This window comes from Rhinichthys klamathensis, unplaced genomic scaffold (assembly GCF_029890125.1).
Source record: "Rhinichthys klamathensis goyatoka isolate OS25496 unplaced genomic scaffold, OSU_Roscu_1.1 h1tg000127l_1, whole genome shotgun sequence".
Classification (NCBI taxonomy): Eukaryota; Metazoa; Chordata; class Actinopteri; order Cypriniformes; family Leuciscidae; genus Rhinichthys; species Rhinichthys klamathensis.
In genome coordinates this window covers 1,439,909-1,466,019 of record NW_026606664.1, presented here as the reverse complement: position 1 = coordinate 1,466,019, position 26,111 = coordinate 1,439,909, and the positions used below count along the sequence as shown (strand labels likewise).

Here is a 26,111-nt window from a genome sequence, read left to right as displayed (position 1 = left end):
GGACCCGCACCTCGGGGAACACGAACCGAACCATCCTCCTCAAAGAATGCCCGGCGAGAGCGGAGAGTTTTCATGGACAAACTCATGCAATGCTCGCAGTCAGCCCCCTCGAGGACCGACTGAGCATGCTCCACTCCCAAACAAGCAACACACATCTGATGTGTGTCCCCACCCGTAATGAAACGAAGGGCAAGGGACAACACAACGTTTGTAATCTTGCTTGCTCGCCATAATGATATATATATATAAATGATCGGACAGACAACAATAAATAGACAAGGACAGAGTCACAGAGAGCGCTTACTGAAGACAACAGAAGCTGTCGCGGTCTGTTTTCAAGGGTGCTTTATAGTTTCCTGGTCTATGACGTCACCTATGACGTATCGGGCTTCCATTGGACTGATTTTACACGTGCTTCATGACACAATCACGCAGAGCGTTCCCACCGCGTCTCAAACGCAGCTCGAAGTTCCCTTGAAAGGGAACTAGCGATCAGGTGTTTTTTAATATCATTTGAACTAAGCGTTGTTGGGGGGCATTACATAATCAGATTACTTTTGTGATGTTACAAGTAACATGCATTACATACTCAGATTACTTTTTTGATGTTACAAGCAACGCATTACAAGTAACATGCATTTCGTAATAACATTACTTTTTTGATGTAACCTGAAATTACTAATAACACAAATACATTTATTTACAGCCAGAAACGTTACAGCAGATGAAGTATTTTCAAGAACAGTCACGGTAATATGAATGTAGCTGAAATATGGCTAGTGATGCATAATGTCCAATTTAGAATTAATCCGAATTTCCTCCCAATCTAAATGCAATACTTGGAAAATTGAACAATGATATGATTTCTTAGATGTACTTGATGTTACAACATTTTTTTTTTTTTTTTTACCTGCAAGTGTCTCCTAGGAGAGAAGGAATGAATGCAGATTCTGGAGCAACTTGGCATTTCTGACCGACTGTCAGCCATCTTGGTTTGGAGGGGGAAAAAATCGACATAGAACGGCTTGTCACTTGGTGGCAATGTATAGGATGATGCAATAGTGTCCGTTGTAGTGTTTGATTTGAAACTGTGCCATAAAAACCCATGCATACAAGAAAGGGCTTTTTGTAGCTGTCCACTGTAGGGACTCTATGCATGAAAGAATTAAAAATTAAAATGCTGATATTTATTCAATCAGGATCAGTACCTGTCCAAGTATCTATCAGTAACTATCCAAATAAGGTCAAATACAGGAATTTTTTTTTTTTATTTAATGTTCAATATTTTTATAAAGTAAAAATAATGTAGTAAATTTTTTCATCCATATTGAATTTTTTGTCACTTTGTGTGGCATTTTCTTGGGTTGGCAAAGCCAAAACTGACATCAGATGTGTTTATAGAGCCCTCTTCTGACAGAAAGAGTGTATTACAACATAAAGACCACTCTATGAAATTGTGCCCCCCATAGGATTATGTGTGGAAATGTCAAAAAACTTCCCAAAATACTACACGTCAGTCCTAGTATGTGAAATTAGTATCATAAAAGTATCATGTGTTAACAATAAGTCAAATAGTTTTCAATGTTACAACCTCATGCAATTGCAGTAACATCCTGTCTAAATGTAATATGCACACAAAATATAATTTTTCTTCCTCGCATTTGTTTCCTGAGCTCCCGTAAAGTTAATCAAGAGGTTTACTTCTACCTTACTTCTGCAGTTTGAGAACAATATGACATTACAGTTTTATAGCCATTATGAATTTTATTTTTGATTTGGAGTATAGTGATTAATAATGAAGATGACAATTACTTCATGTCAAATGGCTGACAGCCCCTGGTCTACTTCTAAAAAGACCACAAAAATATAAAACCTATCATGTTTAAATGCCTCATAACTGTTTGTCAGCCTAAGAATATCCAAACATATTTGTGTTTTATATATTGTGTGCAAGTGTTAATTGTGACAATATGCGTCATCTTTTAAAAGTTTTTGTCTTCTAAATCTATGGTTGGAGCTGATGAGCTGAATAACATCTCGCTACGATGGGTGTAAAGTTTTACTGCGTCCATCAAAAGGCTGTGAAATTGCTTTAGCTTTTTCTCTGCACTCTATTTTAAGAAAGACCAAAACCTGAAACAAACTAAAACATATTTATCTGGGGAAATGCTTCAAATGGCTTCAGTGCAATGTAAGCATATAGGAAATGTGTTAGATTTAACATGAAACAAATATGTATACTGCATTCATCAATGCATTTAGGGTCATGTGACCTATATTAGCATTACATATACAAAGTCTATAAAATACTTGTAACTTGTATTTGTATATATGTAATACATAGAAAATTGTTTTAGGGTATTTCAAAAGCTTTTGGACCTTGCTTTTTCCCTCGCACTAATGTCAGCACCGGTGCAGGTGCTTACATGATGGTAACAAGTTATGGTTTTAGACATTAGACCACAAGGATTTGCAAGAATTTACTCAGTGTTGCTGACATCATAAAGTGAGAAACTGAGTCTCCACCCAGTGAAAAAAACTATAAATACTCTACTTCTTCTGGAGACACTCACTGATCGTCATCTTCATCATGACCATCATCATCATCTCTCTGCTCCTGCTGGCCTCTCTGCTGCCACACCTGACCTTCACTGGTGAGATTGATTATAACAGTGTATTATGATGCTTTTTTTAAAGAATGTTTGATTCGTATGTGTTGAATAAGTTGACTGACAGAACCATGTCTCTCTCTCAGCTCATGTGAATGTGGGTATAGTGAACGGCAGGAAAGCCAAACCCCACTCCAGACCTTACATGGTTTCTCTTCAGGTGTATGGGCAACATATCTGTGGTGGATTCCTCATTTCTGATCAGTTTGTCTTGACTGCTGCACATTGCCGAAAGAAGTAAGACTGTAATTTTGTCTGAGCTAAAATCATGAATTTTCTATTCAATTCACAATTATTTGTATTGAAATTTTCACAAAACATTATCGTTTCAAAGCAGCTTTACAGAAAAATACATGTTTCTACATTACAATTTAGAGTGATCTGTTATCAGAGGTGACTGTGAAAGTAATGTCCATATGACAAAAATATACAGTGCTAATACAAATCATGCAGTTAGCTGATATCTTGTATTAATTTAGGCAGATACAATGATCTCATTAAATGAACTATTACACTGTAAAAATTTTGACAAATAAGTTATGACATGTTTTTACATTGCTTTAACTCATCAAAATAAGTAAAGCAATTTTCATAAAAAAAAGATTCAACTCATTTTTTTAAGTTAGTTTAATGTAACTTAATGAACATCTAAGTTGATTGTACTTAAAAAATTTAGGCAACAATGTTTTTTTTACAGTGTACAAATTGTGATCATAATAATTACAATATATAGAAAATTTGACAGTGGTGCATGTTGATTCAGAGTTGGCAGTCTTCATAGGGGTCGGCGTAATCTCTTCACAGGTTTTGGGTCATCTGAAATCTTTTTAGAAGATTAAAAGTAAACTAAATTCAAAGTACAATCTTAATTAAATGGTTTCATCATACCTTCACAATCTTTTCTGCAAGAATAAAGAAATCTAAAAGCTGTAGTTAAGATGAATGTTTCCATAAACAGAACAGAAGAGCTGACAGTTGTGGTTGGTGCACATGATCTACGAAAAATGAATGAAGGAGGTGTCCGCATTAAAGTGGAGTCCTACTACAAACATCTGGATTATAGTGAAAATCCTTATCGGAATGACATCATGCTTTTGAGGGTAACAGACTGCATTTATACCAGTTGTTCAAAATGATAGCTAATCATTTAAACACGGTCTATTAACATATAATTGTGTTTTTTTGATTGCAGCTAAAGAAAAAAGTCGAAAAGAACAAACATGTCGAATGGATTTCAATACCAAAGACAGAAGGAGACATCCCAGCAGATTCTGTTTGCAGTGTTGCAGGCTGGGGAAGTTTAGTAACTAATGGCACTTCAAGCCCAGTCCTCATGGAAACAAATGTGAAGATCATGAATAACAAAAAATGTAAACATATTTGGGGATTAACGTTCTCAGCTGGACAGATGATGTGTGTATATGGCGATGGAGGAAGCTGTGGTGTATGTACAATTTTTTAATTTTTTTTTAATAATAGGCTAATAATATTAGTAATTAACAAATAAAATAAATATATCTATAGAATAATAAATAAATAATTATTTTGATATATTTAAGACTTTACAATGCATGAAGCAGTCTCAATGTGCTGAAGAGAGAAAGGTGATAACTGGCATTTTAGTGACGTGTTGATCTGTGTTTCTTAACAGGGGGATTCAGGAGGTCCTTTGGTTTGTGGACACACTGCAGTTGGTGTCACATCTTTCGGTGACACTTATCTCTGTAATTCACCTGAACTACCTGAAGTTTATACGAAGATTTCAGCATTTCTTCCATGGATCAAAAACATAATTATAAATAATTACTAGTTCTTAATCAAATATGTTTCCAAATGTTTAAAGGGGTCATATAATGCCATTTTTGTGGTTAATACACACAAGTTAATATGAATCTTTAGGGTCTAAACTGTTTATATCTAAGTTTATATTCAGATTTCAGCATATCTTCCATGGATAAAGAGCATTTTTGGATTTGTTAATTAAATTAATTGCTGATGAAATTAGGTGATTTTGCTTTTTTAAAGTTAAGTTCATTTGCCCTCAAAACGTCTTTCAATAAACAGAATATGCATTGTAATATATATGTACTGTGCGCTTTCATTTAAATAACAAAATAAACAAATGATCCTGAACATTTTATAATCATTTGTTTCTTGTGTCATAAAGCAGAAAAGAGGCTCTCGGGAAACATAATTTTTATTTCCCTGCATGACAAAAACGTCCAGAGTCCTTTACATATAAAGTCAACATCAGGCTTTCGTAGACAAGTCGGGGAAGGTCTCGTTTTTAGTCTATATTTTATTATCTATGTGTTATGTTACTTTTTCTAAGCTGGGCTGGCTTAGTAATGTTTTAATTAAATAAAAAGTTATATTTTTGGCAAATGTAAAGGCCCTTTCAGACCAAAGGTGAAATGAATAAGCCTCAGGCTGAAGGAAATGCAGATTAAGAGGCAAAACACTTTTACTTCAGTATTAAAAAGAAAGAAAGAAAGAAAGAAAGAAAGAAAGAAAGAAAGAAAGAAAGAAAGAAAGAAAGAAAGAAAGAAAGAAAGAAAGAAAGAAAGAAAGAAAGAAAGAAAGAAAGAAAGAAAGAAAAGGAAACACAAATGTGATGATTAACTGAAGTCATTTTTGCTTATTTGAAGTTGAAGTCAGCTGCAAAGAAATTGGATAATAAAGCGAGATTAAAAACATAAAAGTACATTTATGTGATTTAACATATTTATTGCACAATATTCTAAGTTTGCTTTTCACTGTTTTTATTCATTTTGAGGAATACTGAATCTGTTTTTGTTCAAGTGAGAGGAGTAAATGCAGGCTCACATTTAGTCTAGAACTACAATAAGCATCATGTTCACACACAGCGCACACAAAGCCTCTAAACCTTACTCAAGATTTCTCTCAACATGAGGAAAGAAGAGATGTTAGTCAATAAATGGGAAAAGGAGTAGCATTACTTATTTGGAAAAAGTAACTTGTTGGTAATTCAAAAGTAATGCGTAACTTTAATAGTTATTTGATTTTTTTTTTTTTTAAATCAGATATACGTTGCCCCCAAAACTGATAAGAACAAACCAAAACCTCAAAATTCAAATGAACGTTGCAACTGGCTGGGAAAATGCTGTTTCATATACTCACAGTGTTTATTATGAGTAATTATTGCTGATAAGATCTGCTCTTTTTTAAAACCTTATTAGTTTAACATGATACATTCTAATAAAAAAGCTGTTTCCTGTTGACAACATATGCAACCCATGTCTTAAATTTATAATCTGATATGGATTTTCTGCCTGAACTGTTGTTTTTAATACATTTTAAGGTATGTTAATTCTGTTCAGTAAATTTAACATCACACTTGCCGTAAGTGAGTATTTCATGTACAAATTCAACAACATTGTTTTTAAATGTTATCAGAATTTAAATTTGCCATTTAAATGTTATCAGAAATCTATTTTTCATTATCAATATTTTTAAAATGTATTATTTTAGTTGCATGCACTATTTCCATCTACATTTTCATTCAATTTCAGTAATTCATAAAAGATCTAATGCAGCACCAGAGAAGTAAATAATTATATTTCTGTCATTTATTTATTTATGTCATGTTATTAATTATTCACTTAGTCATGTCTACAGCTCACTTGAATTTGTTCTAGATCAGTAGATATGACATGCGGTTCCCTGGAAGCTGGTCTTAAAGTTACCAGAAGCTCAATGTCTCCACCCGCCCTTATATTTACAGTGGGTATAGAAAAGAATCAACCCCCTTTAAAATAATCACATTTTGTTGCTTTGCAGCCTAAAATTAAGACAGACACAGTTTTTGTTTCATTCAGCTGTATTTACTCAGTGCAACTTATAACATCCAAGTGAAAGATATAACACCAACATATCAGAAAAATTTCAAAAAAAAAAAAAAAAAATCACTGAGTTGGAAAAAGGATCACCCCCTTGTTTCAGTATTTTGTTGAACCACCTTTTGCTTTAATTACAGCCTTTAGTCTGTTGGGATATGTCTCTACTAACTTTGCACATCTGGACGTTGCAATATTTGACCAGTCTTCTTTGCAGAACTGCTCAAGTTCAGTTAAATTTGATGGTGACCATTTGTGGACTGCTGTCTTCAAGTCATTCCACAGATTTTCAATGGGGTTTAAGGCCCCGTCCACACTACTGCGTTTTCGTTTAAAAATGGAGACCTTTTGCTACGTTTGCACCTCCCGTCCACACTAAAACGGCAAAAACGGAGACCCAAAACGGAAAAGTTTAGAAACGCTGCCGATCCGTTTTTCGTTTTGAATCTCCGGAGGGCGTTTTAGTGTAGACGGGTCAAAACGGAGGACTTTAGAAACGATGACGTAGTAGAGGTTCACGCTCGGCTCTGTGATTGGGTGTCATCAGTCATGGCGTATATCTTTGCTAGCAGCTGTTGTACAAGTAAATTCTGCATTTTACAACGCTATAACTGCCTACATGCGCCGGAGTCAAGCTATTATTCGAGCGATCTGTGACAATTCCCGTGTGCAGCGGCGGCGTTGACCGTACATGGAGCGTCAGTTTGGGGTTAACCCAGAGCATGGTGGGATCATTTTATCAATGAAGTTGTGTTTACACCGGCACACGCATGCCCAGTGTTGGTGAATGGTCACGTGATCCGCGTTTTCAGTCATTTTAATGTGGACGGAGATCAATTCTAGTACGCAGCTAAAACGCTGGTGTGGACGGAGATCGTATGCGTTTTAATTATCCGTTTCTAAACTAAAACGCAGTAGTGTGGATGGGGCCTAAGTCTGGGCTCTGACTAGGCCATGCAAGGACATTCACCTTTTTCTCCTTCAACCACTGTGTGGTCAGTTTTGCTGTGTGCTTTGGGTCATTGTCATGTTGGAAGGTAAATCTTCTTCCCATTGACAACTTTCTGGCAGAGAGCAGCAGATTTTCCTCAAGAATTTGACGGTATTTTGCCCCATCCATTTTTCCTTCTATCCTGACTAGTGCTCCAGTCCCTGCTGCAGAGAAACAACCCCATAACATGATATTACCACCTCCATGCTTTACTGTAGGAATGGTGTTATTTGGATGGTGAGCTGCTGTATTGGATTTTCGCCAGACATATCGTTTGGTGTTGAGGCCAAATAATTCAATTTTAGTCTCATCTGACCATAACACCTTTTTCAACGTGGCCTTAGAATATTCAAGGTGTGTTTTGGCAAAGCTCAGTCGTGACTGCATTGTGGCCTTTCTTGAGGAGTGGCTTTTTTCTTGCAACCCTCCCATACAAGCCACATTTGTGGAGAATTTGTGATATTGTTGTCACATGCACACAATGAGCACTCTTTGTCATGAATTCCTGCAACTGCTTCAGAGTTGCTGTAGGCCTCTTGGTAGCCTCTGTGACCAGTTTCCTCCTGGCTCTTTCATCCAGTTTGGAGCGACGTCCTGACCCAGGGAGGGTCTGTGTTGTACCAAATACCTTCCACTTCTTAATAATAGACTTCACTGTGCTTCTAGGCACTGATAAAGCCTTTGAATTTTTTTTGTATCCATCTCCTGACTTGTGCCTGTCCACAACTGTATCCAGGAGATCTTTTGATAATGCCTTGCCACCCATAGTTGATTGTTTTCTTCAGTTGCACTACCAAGGACTGAAATGCTTCAGGAAAAGCTTGTTTCATGCTTAGCTAATCAAAATGACCCCAGCTGATCACATTTGAAAGTCAATTGGCTTTGTGTGCTATTGAGAAGGTGATTAACTACACCTGGTTGGGGTTACAAGTCATTTTTAGGAGGGGGGTGATTCTTTTTCCAACTCAGTGATTCTGTTTTTTAATTTGTAAAAAAAAAAATTCTGACAAGTTGGTATTTTATCTTTCACTTGGATGTTATAAGTGGTAAATACAGCTGAATAAAACAAATTATTTTTGTCCGTTTTCATTTCAGGCTGCAAAGCAACAAAATGTGATTATTTTAAAGGGGGGTGATTCTTTTCTATACCCACTGTATCAACGCATTCTCATCCCAAGGCGTCACTAAAATGACAATTTTTACCATGCTTCAATATTCAACGCTTTGTTCAGGCACCCTTTAGCGTCAGTTACATGACGCGATCCTAGGGCGTCATCTTACTGACGCTTTACCTTTAGCGTCAGTTAGATGACGCGGGTAGGTTTAGGTCTGGGGTAGGGTTAGGATTAGATAGCGTCATCTAACTGACGTTAAAGGTAAAGCGTCAGTGAGATGACGCCCTAGGATCGCGTCATGTAACTGACGCTAAAGGGTGCCTAAAGCGTCAAATATTGAAGCATGGTCAAAATGATTCCCAAGGCGTCAGTTTCATGACGCCTAGGGATGAGAATGGGCTGACTGTATACAGTGTTTTATCATGAGAGCTCACTGATCGTCATCTTCGTCATGACCATCATCATCATCTCTCTGCTCCTGCTGGTCTCTCTGCTGCCACACCTGACCTTCACTGGTGAGAATGACTGAATTGAACTGCATATTGATTCATCTAGTTAATAATGCATTTAACCTCTCTCAGCTCATGTGAATGTGGGTATAGTGAACGGCACAGCATTATTGTAAAAAAATATATATTTACAACTTTATAAAATATAATCACTGGCTTCCGGGAACTGGCATACACGAGTCTGAAGAGTGCCCCCTGACCCGACGTTAAAAACGCCAGGAGTTATTGTAGGAGAAATAATAACGAAAATACCTCATTAACGAACATTTTAGTCCGCAATTACGTTGACGGGATTAACACTGGCGGGAAATCTGAACCATGCCAAACTGCTATTTGTCTGTGTATGAGAAAGGTAGGCCTACTTAGGTTTTATATTCTGTCTTCTGTCTCCATCTGGACTGTGATATTTCTCAACAGCTCAAACGTTGTATTTTTCCTCGCTGAATGTTTAAAGTTAGGTTTTAATCAGTTTCCTTCAATCCTACACATTTGTAAAATAAGCATGTTTAGCCATGAACAGGCCATTTATTTTGGACTCTTTCCATTGGGTTAGTATCAGACTTGCTGAGCGCACTAGCCAATCAAATTTCAGCTTCAACGCTATGTCATTATTTTCTCTGTCAAAGATAACCTGATATTAGTAATGGCTGAATCAAACGCACATGCTGGTTCAGTCTGGTTTCTGAGCTTCTTAAAAAAATAAATAATAATAATAATATATACAGCATATTGTCCTTGAGTGGACAATGTAATGTGCATTTTTAATTTTAACTGAAGAGATACTGTATTGTTTTATGTAAATGTGAAAACTAGCAAATATAAACAAACAATATAATTCAGCTTCAGTTATTGCAAACGCAATTGAGTTTGTTCCTGTTCTAGCAGACGGAGAAGAACGTCATACAAGTTGAACATTGCATGTTTTTTATATCATAACATGAGGCTCTCCTCTCTGAGAAAACCTCAGACTAAAATCTTCATTGATCTATTGATGTTTGTAGAAAACTAGCGATCAGGTGTTTTTTAATCTCATTTGAACTAAGCATTGTTGGGGGGCATTACATAATCAGATTACTTTTGTGATGTTACAAGCAACGTATTACAAGTAACATGCATTTCTTAATAATAACATTACTTTTTTGATGTAACCTGAAATTACTAATAACACAAATACATTTATTTACAGCCAGAAAAGTTACAGCAGATGAAGTATTTTCAAGAACAGTCACGGTAATAGTATGTATGAAATATGGCTGGTGATGCGTAATGTCCAATTTAGAATTAATCCGAATTTCCTCCCAATCTAAATGCAATACTTGGAAAATTGAACAATATGATTTCTTAGACTTTTTATTTATTTTATTTTTTACCTGCAAGAGTCTCCTAGGATAGAAAGAATGAATGCAGATTCTGGAGCAACTTTAGCCTGGGAAAACCCAGACAACTTCCGGCAAAATTAGATTTGCTCTGAAAGTTAGTCTGGCAAAGAGCTGATTCAAGCCCATTTCCAATCCGTCGAAATCGAGGCACCAATCAGAAACGTTGGGGCGGGCTTTACACGATGACGACAGCGCTGGGATTTTGGAACAGATTTTGCAGCCTATACATTACAAAGATGGATGCCGCCGTCGAACATCACTCGTTCGAATCAGCTATCGCGTCTGTTTTAAGTGATTTGAACGTTTCCTTTTTGTTAAAAACCGAGCAAAGAACAACACACGGAGATGTTTCTCCGCCGCTCTTCATACGTCATCTCCTTCATCGCTCTGATTGGTTTTAGGTCTATCCGTGACGTCCGTTGGTGACGCCCTCTGGAAATGATTTGTCTATAACGCTTTGCCAGACCATAACTCAACTGAGAATGGTCTGGTGTTAACCAGGCTAGAGCAACTTGGCATTTCTGACCGACTGTCAGCCATCTTGGTTTGGAGGGTGAAAAAATCGACATACAACGTCTTGTCACTTGGTGGCAATGTATAGGATGATGCACTAGTGTCCGTTGTAATGCTTGATTTGCAACTGTGCCATTAAAACCCATGCATACAAGAAAGGGCTTTTTGTAGCTGTCCACTGTAGGGACTCTATGCATGAAAGAATTAAAAGTTAAAATGCTGATATGTATTCAATCAGGATCAGTACCTGTCCAAGTATCTATCAGTAACTATCCAAATAAGTTCAAATACAGGAAATACATTTTTTTATTTAATGTTCAATATTTTTATAAAGTAAAAATAATGTATTGAATTTTTTCATCCATATTGAATTTTTGTGGGGCATTTTCTTGGGTTGGCAAAGCCAAAACTGACATCAGATGTGTTTATAGAGCCCTCTTCTGACAGAAAGAGTGTATTACAACATAAAGACCACTCTATGAAATTGTGCCCCCCGTAGGATTATGTGTGGAAATGTCAAAGAACTTCCCAAAAAATACTACACGTCCTAGTATGTGAAATTAGTATCATAAAAGTATCATGTGTTAACAATAAGTCAAACAGTTTTCAATCAACCTCGTGAAATTGCAGTAACATCCTTTCTAAATCACAAAAAATAAATTTTCTTCCTCGCATTTGTTTCCTGAGCTCCCGTACAATTAATCAAGAGGTTTACTTCTACCTTACTTCTGCAGTTTGAGAACAATATCACATTACAGTTTTATAGCCATTATAAATTTTATTTTTGATTTGGAGTACAGTGATTAATAATGAAGATGACAATTAGTACTTCAAATGGCTGACAGCCTCTGGTCTACTTCTAAAAAGACCACAAAAATATAAAACCTATCATGTTTAAATGCCTCATAACTGTTTAATGTCGCCTAAGAATATCCAAACATATTTGTGTTTTATATACTGTATTGCATGCAAGTGTTAATTGTGACAATATGCGTCATCTTTTAACAGTTTTTGTCTTCTAAATCTATGGTTGAAGCTGATGAGCTGAATAACATCTCGCTACGATGGGTGTGAAGTTTTACTGCGTCCATCAAAAGGATGTGAAATTGCTTTAGCTTTTTCTCTGCACTCTATTTTAAGAAAGACCAAAACCTGAAACAAAATTTATCTAGGGGGAAAAATGCTTCAAATGGCTCCAGTGCAATGTAAGCATATAGGAAATGTGTTAGATTTAAAAGGAAACAAATATGTATACTGCATTCATCAATGCATTTAGGGTCATGTGACCTATATTAGCATTACATATACAAAGTCTATCAAATACTTGTAACTTGTATTTGTATATATGTATTACATAGAAAATTGTTTTAGGGTATTTCAAAAGCTTTTGGACCTTGCTTTTTCCCTCGCACTAATGTCAGCACCGGTGCAGGTGCTTACATGATGGTAACAAGTAATGGTTTTAGACATTAGACCACAAGGATTTGCAGGAATTGACTCAGTGTTACTGACATCATAAAGTGAGAAACTGAGTCTCCACCCAGTGAAAAAAACTATAAATACTCTACTTCTTCTGGAGACACTCACTGATCGTCTTCTTCATCATGACCATCATCATCATCTCTCTGCTCCTGCTGGCCTCTCTGCTGCCACGACAAGGATGTTTCTGAATGGTTGGTTACCGTAATGTCACTTTGATCTATTTTTGTATGTACTGGCTGGGAAGAGTAGTGAGATACGAACGCTATGTGTTTACTGATGTACTAATGTTACAGTTAATGGTCATGAACAACTTTTTTCCGCGATTTGCAAAGATTAATATAAAGGTTAATTCAACTTTACACTCACTTCTTCTGGAGGTGCAGCAGGGACATGAATAGTTGGTACCGATTCTTTTTTCAGGAGCAGCTTCTTAGCAAAACCAGCTTTATACTGACCCTCGTTTATAAAGCAGTCTGGTGAGAAATGATTCGCGCAAACATGAGAGCATTGACGTTGATCGTGGGGAATATTCCCTTCGAAAACAAAACTCGTCAATGCGTCTTCAGCGGTTTAGATTTAGGAACATCAAAATGACTGCTGTGTTCGTTATTACCATAGACAGTGAAAGAAAGGTTATTACACCCAAGAACAGAACACCACAATTGCTTAGACGCCATTCTGCTCCAGTGTATCAACAATGGACTATGATAACAGCTCGCTCAGGGCGCGTCTGTGTTGAAACGCTACTGTCAAACAATAATCGTGGGAGGGGCGTCCGATTTAGTGACGTCACAAAATCGAACGGCTCGATTTGAGACAGAGGAAAACATAAGGAGATTAAACAAAAACACTGGATGGATTTTTATCATTTCATGATGGTTGTGTACAGGCACTGCCAACACACATTTCAGTACAATCAACTTGTAAAAGTGCATGTACCATTATATGACCCCTTTAACAGATTTTCTCCCACATCTTGTTCTAATAAAACTATCAAGACAAATCAAATGGTCCTCAATTTTATAACCTGCAGTAACATCTTGTCTAAACGGCAGTGGCTCAGTGGTATATGTAGGTTGTCTACAAACCCGAAACTTGGTGGTTCACTCCCCGGTTCCACCTGACGAGGTGTCCATGAGCAAGACACCTAACCCCAACTGCTCCCGACGAGCTGGATGGCGCCTTGCATGGCTGACACCGCCGTCGGTGTATGAATGAGTGAGTGAATGGGTGAATGTGAGGCAATATGTAAAGCGCTTTGGTGGCCATTGGTCATGTGAAAGTGCTATATAAATGCAGTCCATTTACCATTTAAATGCATTACACAAACAAAATATACTTTTTCTTCCTCACATCCTGAGCTTATTTATTAGCAGAGGGATTCAGGAGGTTTGTGGAAACACTGCAGTTGGTGTCACATCTTTTCATCACATTGATCTCTGTAATTCACCTCAGTTTTCTAATGTGTAAACTAAGATTTCAGATTTTCTTCCATGGATCAAAAATAAGTCAAATCATCCTCAATGTTACAACCTTATGAAATTGCAGTAACAACTTCCTGTCTAACTGCAGAATGCATTACACACAAAATCCATTGGGGCGTATAAACGCAGAATAACCTAAACTGTTTATACACTCACCGGCCACTTTATTAGGTACCCCATGCTAGTAACGGGTTGGACCCCCTTTTGCCTTCAGAACTGCCTCAATTCTTCGTGGCATAGATTCAACAAGGTGCTGGAAGCATTCCTCAGGGAGTTTGGTCCATATTGACATGATGGCATCACACAGTTGCCGCAGATTTGTCGGCTGCACATCCATGATGCGAATCTCCCGTTCCACCACATCCCAAAGATGCTCTATTGGATTGAGATCTGGTGACTGTGGAGGCCATTTTAGTACAGTGAACTCATTGTCATGTTCAAGAAAACCAATTTGAAATGATTCGAGCTTTGTGCCATGGTGCATTATCCTGCTGGAAGTAGCCATCAGAGGATGGGTACATGGTGGCCATAAAGGGATGGACATGGTCAGAAACAATGCTCAGGTAGGCCGTGGCATTTAAACGATGCCCAATTGGCACTAAGGGGCCTAAAGTGTGCCAAGAAAACATCCCCCACACCATTACACCACCACCACCAGCCTGCTCAGTGGTAACAAGGCATGATGGATCCATGTTCTCATTCTGTTTACGCCAAATTCTGACTCTACCATCTGAATGTCTCAACAGAAATCGAGACTCATCAGACCAGGCAACATTTTTCCAGTCTTCAACTGTCCAATTTTGGTGAGCTCTTGCAAATTGTAGCCTCTTTTTCCTATTTGTAGTGGAGATGAGTGGTACCCGGTGGGGTCTTCTGCTGTTGTAGCCCATCTGCCTCAAAGTTCGACGTACTGTGCGTTCAGAGATGCTCTTCTGCCCACCTTGGTTGTAACGGGTGGTTATTTGAGTCACTGTTGCCCTTCTATCAGCTCGAACCAGTCTGGCCATTCTCCTCTGACCTCTGGCATCAACAAGGCATTTCCGCCCACAGAACTGCCGCTCACTGGATGTTTTTTCTTTTTCGGACCATTCTCTGTAAACCCTAGAGATGGTTGTGCGTGAAAATCCCAGTAGATTAGCAGTTTCTGAAATACTCAGACCAGCCCTTCTGGCACCAACAATCATGCCACGTTCAAAGTCACTCAAATCACCTTTCTTCCCCATACTGATGCTCGGTTTGAACTGCAGGAGATTGTCTTGACCATGTCTACATGCCTAAATGCACTGAGTTGCCGCCATGTGATTGGCTGCTTAGAAATTAAGTGTTAACGAGCAGTTGGACAGGTGTACCTAATAAAGTGGCCGGTGAGTGTATCTTAGTTTATATTCAGATTTCAGCATATCTTCCATGGATAAAGAGCATTATTGGATTTGTTCATTCAATTAATTGCTTTTTTAAAGTTAAGTCCTCAAAACGTCTTTCAAAAAACATAATATGCATTGAAATATATATATAAATATGTACTGTGCGCTTTCATCTCAATAACAAAATAAACGAATTATCCTGAACATTTTATAATCATTTGTTTCTTGTGTCATAAAGCAGAAAAGAGCGGGAAAACATAATTTAGATTTTCCTGCATGACAAAAACGTCCAGAGTCCTTTACACATAAAATCTACATCAGGCTTTCGTAGACAAGTCGGGGAAGGTCTCGTTTTTATTCTATATTTTATTATCTATGTGTTATGTTACTTTTTCTAAGCTGGGCTGGCTTATTAATGTTTTAATTAAATAAAAAGTTTTATTTTTGGCAAATGTAAAGGCCCTTTTCAGACCAAAGGTGAAATGAATAAGCCTCAGGAAATGCAGATTAAGAGGCAAAACACTTTTACTTCAGTATTTAAAAGAAAGAAAGAAAAGGAAACACAAATGTGATGGTTAACTGGAGTCATTTTTGCTTATTTGAAGTTGAAGTCAGCTGCAAAGAAATTGGATAATAAAGTGAGATTAAAAACATAAAAGTACATTTATGTGATTTAACATATTTATTGCACAATATTCTAAGTTTGCTTTTCACTGTTTTTATTCATTTTGAGGAATACTGAATCTGTTTTTGTTCAAGTGAGAGGAGTAAATGCAGGCTCACATTTAGTCTAGAACTACAATAAGCATCATGTTCACACACAGCGCACACAAAGCCTCTAAACCTTACTCAAGATTTCTCTCAACATGGGGAAAGGAGAGATGTTAGTCAATAAATGGGAAAAGGAGTAGCATTACTTATTTGGAAAAAGTAACTTGTTGGTAATTCAAAAGTAATGCGTAACTTTAATAGTTACTTGAATTTTTTATTTTATTTTTTAAAATCAGATGTACTTGCAGTGTGTTGCCCCCAAAATTGATAAGAACAAACCAAAACCTCAAAATTCAAATGAACGTTGCAACTGGCTGGGAAAATGCTGTTTCATGCTCACAATGTTTGTTATGAGTAATTCTTGCTGATAAGATCTGCTCTTTTTTAAAACCTTATTAGTTTAACCCTTAACTGTCACCGTCCCACAGGTGGGACGTTTTCCATTATATTTTTAAAACAATAATATCTTAGTAAAAACCTTAAGTAATATTGACAAACTATATATCATTTGAAAGCTTACAATCTCTAGTTTTCATATTTGGTAATTGTTTTTTAAAATAAATTACACAGGAGCAATAATTTATCAAATTGCAACAAGAATATTTCATACTCATTAGGCGTGTTTAGGTCTTTATTCTGAAATAGCGACAAACATGAAAAATCATGAAAGATTGGTAGAAACCTCAGATTATTTTCATGCCAAGAGTTCAAAAGACAACACCAATTCAATTTAATGTGAAAAAAGTGCTGAATTTTTTTTAAATATATAGAAAAATATTATGTATTCTCGATTTGTGATGCGGCTGCGAGCTATAACGTGTTTTTTTGTGCTTTTATTAGAGGTTGAATTCAAATCAAATTCATCCAAACTGCCCATACTACTTCTGAATAGGATGTCTACTTCATAAATTGTTTGAAAATTATGGAAAAATATAGTTCAGATCACTAAAACCATATATGGAAATGGAGGCGCCCTTATATGGTCAGTAAGGAAGCTTGGATGTGATCTAATGAAAAAACTATGTGCCCAAACAAAATCTTATAGAAAGCTCATTTTTTGAGATATCAACCTCAAATTTGGAACACAACTTGTTCAGATTTTTGGTTTTGATTTTCTTGCAATTTTACAGTAAAAAATGTTTTGTAAAATATGTATTTTATATAAAATATAAATAATCATATTTTTACTTTGTACATTTTCATAAACTCAAACTTCTATAACTTTTTTTCTGTTTCACTATCATAATTTATTTTACTTCTAGAATAATCTGCCAAATGTCTTTTTTATGTTTATTTATTCATGGTTGATGTGACATGGAGCATGTTTTCAATGAGCCTGTCCATTTGATACATGATCATGAAATCCAGGGGGATTTTTTTTTGTCCTTTCTGTGGGAGGTTTTAGTAACAACACACTAGATGCTATTTTTGGTCAAATTTTCTGATCAGAAAGAACCCACCCTCATAAACTTTGTCCAATAATGATCAGGCAAGTCATTCAAATAAGTCTCAATGTCCAACCAGAGCAGCCAGAGCCGTATCTAAGGCTTGTAAGATCTCAGCAACTCAGTTGGCCTATGGGGTCTTTGAAAATGGATATTTACACAACCATTGTCCAATCCATGGCTGATTCTCTGTGGTTGCTAATCACATGTCCACGTGCAGTTTGAAAACAGCTTCTGATTGTTTGTAAACGTGCATCAAATGAACTGGCAATCAGCAGGAGCAGCCATTTCATTTGCACCTTCACTCCATGGTGTGTGACATGAATCCACAGAGGCCAAACAACCAATTTTATACACTTTTAGAAGTAATAGACCAGGTTTGTGAATCTGGTGAAGAAGAGCTGAATGAGGAATCTAGTGATGAGGAGCCAGATCTACTTTTTTCAGAAGTGAATGCATCTGATGCATCATCTCTAGATCGGTAAGTTGCATTATACTCTTTCCCAATTTGTGATAGGGAGCAGTGTGTAAATGTGATATGTAATTATGTGGGCCTATTCTATGTATCTATATTTATATCTATATCTTGAAATATTTATATTTTTTATATATGTTAGGGAGCAGCATGTAAATGTGATATGTTATGTATATTTCTGTTGAAATATATCTCATGAAACACATTGCTATATTTGTAAATTTTATATATATATATATATTTGTATGTGTGTATTTTGTCTATATATATTTACATTTTTATATATTGTTGTGATAGGCATTCAGATGATTCTTTTGATGAGGACTGCCAACCATCAACCTCTGTGGCATCATTTCCAACTACTGCTTCTAGTAGTTTTGGAGAAAGAGAAGGAGCCAGAAGCAAAGACAAAAAAAAAGGGAGAAGCAGTGACAGAGGAAGATGGAGAAGCGGTGACAGACGGAGAGGAAGAGGGAGAAGCAGTGGCAGACTGAGAGAAAGAGGGGAAAGCAGTGACACAGGAAGATGGAGAAGCGGTGACAGACGGAGAGGAAGAGGGAGAAGCAGTGGCAGACTGAGAGAAAGAGGGGAAAGCAGTGACACAGGAAGATTGAGAAGCGGTGACAGACGGAGAGGAAGAGGGAGAAGCAGTGACAGAGGAAGAGGGAGAAGCGGTGACAGACGGAGAGGAAGAGGGAGAAGCAGTGGCAGACTGAGAGAAAGAGGGGAAAGCAGTGACACAGGAAGATGGAGAAGCGGTGACAGACGGAGAGGAAGAGGGAGAAGCAGTGGCAGACTGAGAGAAAGAGGGGAAAGCAGTGACACAGGAAGATTGAGAAGCAGTGGCAGACTGAGAGAAAGAGGGGAAAGCAGTGACAGAGGAAGAGGGAGAAGCAGTGACAGAGAAAGAGGGAGAAGCAGTGACAGACGGAGAGGAATAGGAAGAAGCAGAAACCGAGGAAGAGGGAGAAGCAGCGGTAGAGGAAGAGAAAATGGTCATGGCAGAGAAAGATCTTCATCTGGCTCTAGTGGTGTTTCCACTAGCACCGATGATCGGTGGTACACCCAAGAAGAGCGTGATGTTTCTCCACCAGTAATAAAATTCAGACCAGCTCGAACACCTGGACCTCAAATTATTGAAACAGAATCCTACAGTCCTCTGCAGTTGTTTCAACTTTTTTTTTCATCCTCGGTTTGTCAGACCATCATCCGGAATTCTAACAGCTATGCTGCTGAGCACCTGGAGACAGCAAGAAGGCCAAGGCAGGAAATCTCCCTGAAGGACTTTTTCTCATTCCTCTCAGTAGTAATGTATATGGGTTTGGTGAAGCTGCCATCAGTTTCAGATTACTGGAATGGGTCCAGACTGTATGGCATTAGGTTTCCTGCATCAGTGATGTCCTGCAGGAAATTTCAGGCCGTGTCCTCAGCCCTCCACCTCAGCGATCCTAAGGTAGATGCTGAGAATGCAAAAAATAAAGGAACCCCTGCGTTTGACCGTCTGTGCAAAGTCAAACCTGTATATGAGCAGATTCGGGAAGGATGTAAAAGTTATTATCACCCACATCAGAAAATTGCCATTGATGAAAGAATGGTGGCTTCAAAGGCAAGGATTTGTCTGAAGCAATACATGAAAGCGAAACCAACAAAGTGGGGGTACAAGCTTTTTGTCCTGGCAGACTCCCTAAATGCATATACATGGGATTTTTTCATATATGAAGGGAAATCCCCAGTAGCTCAGAGCCAGCAAAGCAAAGGTCTGAGCTACGAATCGGTCATGGCTCTGGTGGATGAAAAGGTCTTGGGGTCAGGCTACAAATTATATGTGGACAACTTCTACACCAGCCCGATGCTCTTCAGGGACCTCCTCCAGATAAACATCTCTGCTTGTGGGACCATCAGGAACAACAGGGTGGGCTTCCCACAAACCACCCTAAACAAGCTGCCCAAAAATGCACCCCGGGGAAGCATAAGGTGGAAAAGGGACAACCAGCTTCTCTTTGTCCAATGGAAGGACACAAGAGAGGTATTCATGTGTTCCTCGTTCCATTCGGCAAATGGAGATCAGACTGTCCAGAGGAGAGTGAAGACAGGAGATGGAGAATGGACCATTATGACTGTTCCTATTCCTACAGTAGTGTCAGACTACAACAAGTAAGCAGAATTTTTTCAGTGGATGATGCAAAAAAAAAATTCAGATATGTTTATATTTTACGTATTGACTTTTGTTTATGTATGCTTTTTTTACACAGGCACATGGGAGGAGTGGATATGTCCGATGCCCTCATCGGTTACTACTCCGTGCTTCGAAAGACCAGAAAGTGGTACCGCTCCCTTTTCTTTCACTTTGTGGACATTGCGGTGGTTAATGCTTTCATTATCCACCAGCAGCTGGCTGCAATGCAAAGTAAGAGGGCAAAAAATCAGAGGGAATTCCGGGAAGCCCTTGTACAAGAGCTTGCAGATTGGGTGCCGCCTCCTGCTGCTCCTGCTGCTCCTGCTGCTCCTGGTGCTCCTGCTTCTCACCATCCAGCAGGACACACTCCAAAGCACATACAACCTAACAGTAAAGTTAGAAGAAGATGCAGAATGTGCCACCAGAAAACACCTGTAATCTGCAGTGTGTGTGACTTGCCTCTCTGCTTCGTTCCAAAGCGAGATTGCTTCAGTCGCTGGCATGATGGTGAAAATTTGTAATCCTTAGCTCTGAATAGTTGTGAATAGTTGTAAATAGTTGCAAATAGTTGTAAATAGTTGCATATAGTTGTATGAACAGTTTGTCATTTGGATTTATATAACCACTGTAGATAATACTTTTTTGGTTTTGTTTTATTCCTATGTTCAAAAACAATTTATACACTATTTTTTTTTAAAGTATATTCTGAGAATGTTTTGAATAAAAAAAAAATAAGAATCAAATTTTGTGTGTTGTGGTGTTGTGAGATCAAGTAGTAAAGAAGTGTCATCAATGGAGCATGGGAATCCCCAATGGTGGAAAAAATTACACCTAGTGTCCTTTGTTGTTACAGCAGCTAAAAGTCTCACAGAATCTACAAGGTTTGTGATATCAATTCCAAATTTGGAACACAACTTGTATATATTTTTTGCTTTAAATTCCTAGCATTTTTAGGGTAAAACCTCTTTTGGATTATATATTTTTTCATAAAATAAAAATGTGTTTATTATAGACCTTTTTTATTATAATAAACTTAAATTGCTATAATTTTTTTTTTATTAATTTTTTTCAACTGCAGACACTTGTACCATAAACCTCCAAGTGTTCCCTTAAAAACAAGACCAGAATCAACCTTCTATTAAAAAGCATTCCAGAATTACACCCATTTAAATTTGGACATCCCCTTTTTAAGTGTGAGCTCAAAAAGGGGGGTGACAGTTAAGGGGTTAACATGATACTACATTCTGATAAAAAGTTTCCTGTTGTTGACAACATATGCAACCCATGTCTTAAATGTATAATCTGATAAGGATTTTCTGCCTGAACTTTTGTTTTTAATACGTTTTAAGGTATGTTAATTCTGTTCAGTAAATTTACTGTCCTTATTTAGGCTATTGTTTTTAAATGTTATCAACATTTAAATTTAACATTTAAATGTTATCAGAAATGTATTTTTCATTCTCAATATTTTAAAAATGTATTATTTCAGTAGTTCATGCACTATAATACGGTTCTCAATTTCCATCTACATTTTCTGTAAGAATTTCAGTAATTCATAAAAGATCTAATGCAGCACCGGAGAAGTAAATAAGAAGTAAATAATTATATTTCGGTCATTTTTTATTTATTTATGTCATGTTATTACTTATTCACTTAGTCATAGACATTACAGCTCACTTGAATTTGTTCTGAATCAGTAGATATGACATTGCGGTGCCCTGAAGCTGGTCTGATAAATAGTTACCAGAAGCTCAATGTCTCCACCCACCCTTATATGTATACAGTGTGTTCTCATGAGAGCTCACTGATCGTCTTCTTCATCATGACCATCATCATCATCTCTCTGCTCCTGCTGGCCTCTCTGCTGCCACACCTGACCTTCACTGGTGAGATTGACTGAACTGAACTGCATATTGATTCATAGTTAATAATGCAACTAACCTCTCTCTCTCAGCTCATGTGAATGTGGGTATAGTGAACGGCACAGAAGCGAAACCCCACTCCAGACCTTACATGGTTTCTCTTCAGACAAAGGAGCATATCTGTGGTGGATTCCTCATTTCTAATCAGTTTGTCTTGACTGCTGCACATTGCCGAATCAAGTAAAGTGTATTGTTTGGAAATGTTTATCATGACATTTGACATAGGCTATACTCTAAAAAGAAGAGGCTGATTATATACTAATCAAATCTATTTGATATTAACAGACCGGAGAATTTGACAGTTGTGGTTGGAGCACATGACCTAAAAAATATGACTGAGGGTTCAGTCCGCATCGGAGTAAAGTCCTACCACCAGCATCCAGACTTTACCGTGGAACCTGTTATGAATGACATTATGCTTTTAAGGGTAACAATCTGTAGCTACTCATTTCAGTTCAAAATGATATAAAATAATGGTCCGTCATTAATAAGTAACTAAGCAGGAAGTAATGCAGTAGCCTACATTAACACTTCATCTATAGGCTACTATTTACAGTATAGAAACAAGCTTATCAGTAAGTATTATCAAATTTAGGAGATAGTTCCTTATTAGGTAATCAATAATTACGTAATGAGATTAGCCTCATTAATAACTATTAACTAACTGACAAATTATAAAGAACATTATCGTGTCTGCGACGTAATTAGTCATCATTTTTACTCTGAATAGTCATAAAATGCATCACAAATTACTCATGTGTTACCTAGTCACTATGCAGGAACTAGTGATCTGGACTATTATTTTAAAGTGAAAAAGATGTTTTAAACGGATCAATAGGCCATATTTGAACACAGCTGCAAATTATTTTTTACCTGTTCAGTATTTTAAAACTTCCGCTAAGGAAAAAAATAGCCCACTACAACGTACAAAACTATTGACAACAAGACAAAGACTTAAACAATATCATAGTAATTAATACGGGGTAATTTCCTTTACAATCAAGTATTACACAGTGCAGTCAGCTAAATCACTGTAATTGTGCACTGTTGCAATTTGCACATTTATCTTATCATTTTGTAGCTATATCATTTTTAGAAGTGGTTAGCGTATGTGTGTGCAGGGGCTCAAAAATATCAAATAGTAAAATGTACAAATAGCCAACATTTAAAGTATAAGATAAATATAAAGGATTTATAAATGTTTGTGTTTCTAAAGCTTTGTATATGTAAATGCTTTTATTTAGATGCTGTCAATATTTCAGCGTATCTGAACCTTTACAAAGATCAATAAATACTTCATCAGAAAAGAAACAAATCTCAACTAAAGGGAAAAGATCTAAGACGGGTTGCATATCTGTTTTTTTGCAAACCGTCATTCAATAAGATTCAGTCTTTCTATGTTATTTTGTACAACAGCTGGATAAAAAGGTTACACAGAATGAGAAAGTCAACTGGATTTCCATACCACTGAAAGAAGAGGACAATGAAGTGCATTCTGTGTGCAGTGTTTCAGGCTGGGGAAGACTGAATACTACTGGCTCACTTAGCAATCGTCTCATGGAGACATATGTGAAGATCATAAATAACACAAATTGTGAAAATAAATGGGGAGAAGTTGACTATTCAGCTTCACAGATGTTGTGTACATATGGCGATGGAGGAAGTTGCACCGTAAGTACAAGATCATCATCTGTCATTTGATCCAAACACTGACTGATATGAAGCCCAAAATTGTGCACTTTGTGTTTGTATTGTTAACAGGGGGATTCAGGAGGTCCTTTGGTTTGTGGAGACACTGCAGTTGGTGTCACATCCTTTGGAGACCCAGATCTCTGTAATTCACCTAAACTACCTGAAGTTTATATGAAGGTTTCAGCATATCTTCCATGGATACATAAGTTTATTGGAAATGTTTATTGACATTTACTTGGTTTTGTCTTGAATGTCTCCAAATTGTTTCAATAAATGCATAATGTGTCAATCCTCCATGAGTCAAGTTTTTTTTTTTTATCTGGCATTTGGTCACTGTAAATATACAGTAAAGGTCTAAATTTTTTTTTTTTAAATTTTTTTTTAAAGAGATAGTGTATTTCCTGTAGGCAAAATGCTCTGCCCACAATGTTTTACCACACGGATTCAGGAGATTTTGCTAAATATTTCCTGCCCAAAACATGTACCTAGAAATGTCAGCAAAATTTGAAATCTGAAAGGTGAATAATAGATTATTGAATTTTCATTAATGAAAACATGTGAAATGTTTTGAATTGAAATATTCACAGCTTAAATATACAACCATGTTGAATTTCAGCCCATAAAAATGCAAGCCCTAAAAATACAATGCATTAAAATGCAAGCAGCGTTAATGCAATGCATATTTTTGCCAAGTAGTGCAATTCAACAAGCTTTTTTGTTTCAAAAACATTTGTCATTATTTTACTTCCATACACACCACTATGGCTCGGGTCGAGCAGAAAGTTCTAAAATTCACTTTATTTTGGTTTTTGAAGTACGCTCCCTTGGTAGGCCCCTGAATCTGGAGCCTCCATTGAGGCAGGGTGGTGTATGTTGTACTCCTTTTGCTTAAGGCGAGACACTACAGGAGAATAGGGTAATTTTTTTAACTAGCAGATATCACCGTAATACGGAGCCCGGGAAGTCACCTGTAGGGAAAAAAAAAACAATCCGAGGCGACGGTTTTGCAATCCGTCCCCTCAGTTTATAAACTGTACTCACGAATTCTTAAACTGTTCCCTCGGTTTAACAATTCGTGCCCACGGATTAATAAACCGTACCCACGAGTTCCTAATCCGTGCTCTCAGATGTGTAAACCGTGCCCTCAGTTTTTGCAATCTGTACCCACAAATTCATAAACCGTGCCCACGCTTTCGCAATCCGTACTCACGGGTTTGTAATCCGTACTCACGGGTTTGTAATCCGTACTCACGGGTTTGTGGCTCGTCCCCCAGAGTGTGCCGCGTGATTCAACCAGGCCTCCTGTTTAGATGCGGGATGCATTGCATTGTTTTTAAAACCCTTTTTTAAATGGATAATTTCTTGCATTTTCTAAAGAAAACTGCATTTATAAATGAGTTTAGCCTATAGGCAACTTTTATCTTTAAAGTCAATTTTTTAGAGGAAAAAGCTCAGTATAATAAGGGAAGAAAATAAATAAAATAATAATAACACATAAAAGATTTGGTTATAAGTTATAAATTATTTTATGTTAGGCTAAACATATTACTGTCTTCGGTGAACTCATTCATAGTAATAAACGCAAATAATAATTAGCTATCAAATCCATTTAGGCTATAGGCCTATTTAGAAGACTCTTTTATCCACAAAAAAAAAAGAAAAAAAAAAGAACAAAGCAATTCGTCAAATGTCAGTCTTAGACATGGGCTAAGATTATAACAAACAAACACAGGTTTTTAACGCATATCCAAGTGTTTGTGTGGAGCGCGCACTGCATGTCACTGAGCCGCGTCTGCAAACGCTTGCATGTTCCTATCAACAGTGGAACAACTTAAAATAATCTAGCATTTCTGGTCATACAGAAAAAATACATTATACATAATACATTATTTGCAACTACTTTAATTTGTGTAAACTCACAATAACAAGAAAACGTTGTGTATTTGTAAAATAAAATAAAACAATCAGGCGCGCTTTCATGATCTCCGGAGCGCGTCTCATAAATGAACTGAAACAAAAGCCTATATAAAGCTTGAAATGTCCACTTTTAAACGAACAAATTAGAATCGAAAGCTGCATTTCTCTAAAGGTGCATCCTTTACAGCGGAGATGGAGATATGTTTAGCCCGTCACTAGAAAACTGTTCATTTAAACAATACAAATCCATCGTTATTTTTCAGAAACATTTATTATGATTAGCCTATAAATCACCTATAAATCATCTCTCTTTATGGTTCCAGAGACATGTTCTTCTCATTTAGCACTGC

General features: G+C 37.1%; 1 protein-coding gene across 1 annotated transcript; it reads left to right on the top strand.

Moving 5' to 3' along the window:
• Nucleotides 1-2,584: 2,584 nt before the first annotated feature.
• Nucleotides 2,585-24,072, top strand: LOC130089375 (mast cell protease 2-like). Its single transcript, XM_056256671.1, has 5 exons — nt 2,585-2,654; nt 2,756-2,906; nt 3,628-3,769; nt 3,862-4,113; nt 23,914-24,072. Exons 1-5 carry the CDS (start codon nt 2,591-2,593, stop codon nt 24,070-24,072), a joined length of 768 nt encoding a protein of 255 aa, XP_056112646.1. The 5' UTR covers nt 2,585-2,590.
• The last annotated feature ends 2,039 nt before the right edge of the window (nt 24,073-26,111 follow it).

Bases quoted from the DNA above. Each gene is read 5' to 3' on its own strand.
- LOC130089375 (XM_056256671.1), top strand. From the start codon at position 2,591: ATGACCATCATCATCATCTCTCTGCTCCTGCTGGCCTCTCTGCTGCCA. The intron at 2,907-3,627 runs GTAAGACTGTAA...TTCCATAAACAG, and splicing joins GCTGCACATTGCCGAAAGAA to AACAGAAGAGCTGACAGTTG. The intron at 3,770-3,861 runs GTAACAGACTGC...TTTTGATTGCAG, and splicing joins ATGACATCATGCTTTTGAGG to CTAAAGAAAAAAGTCGAAAA.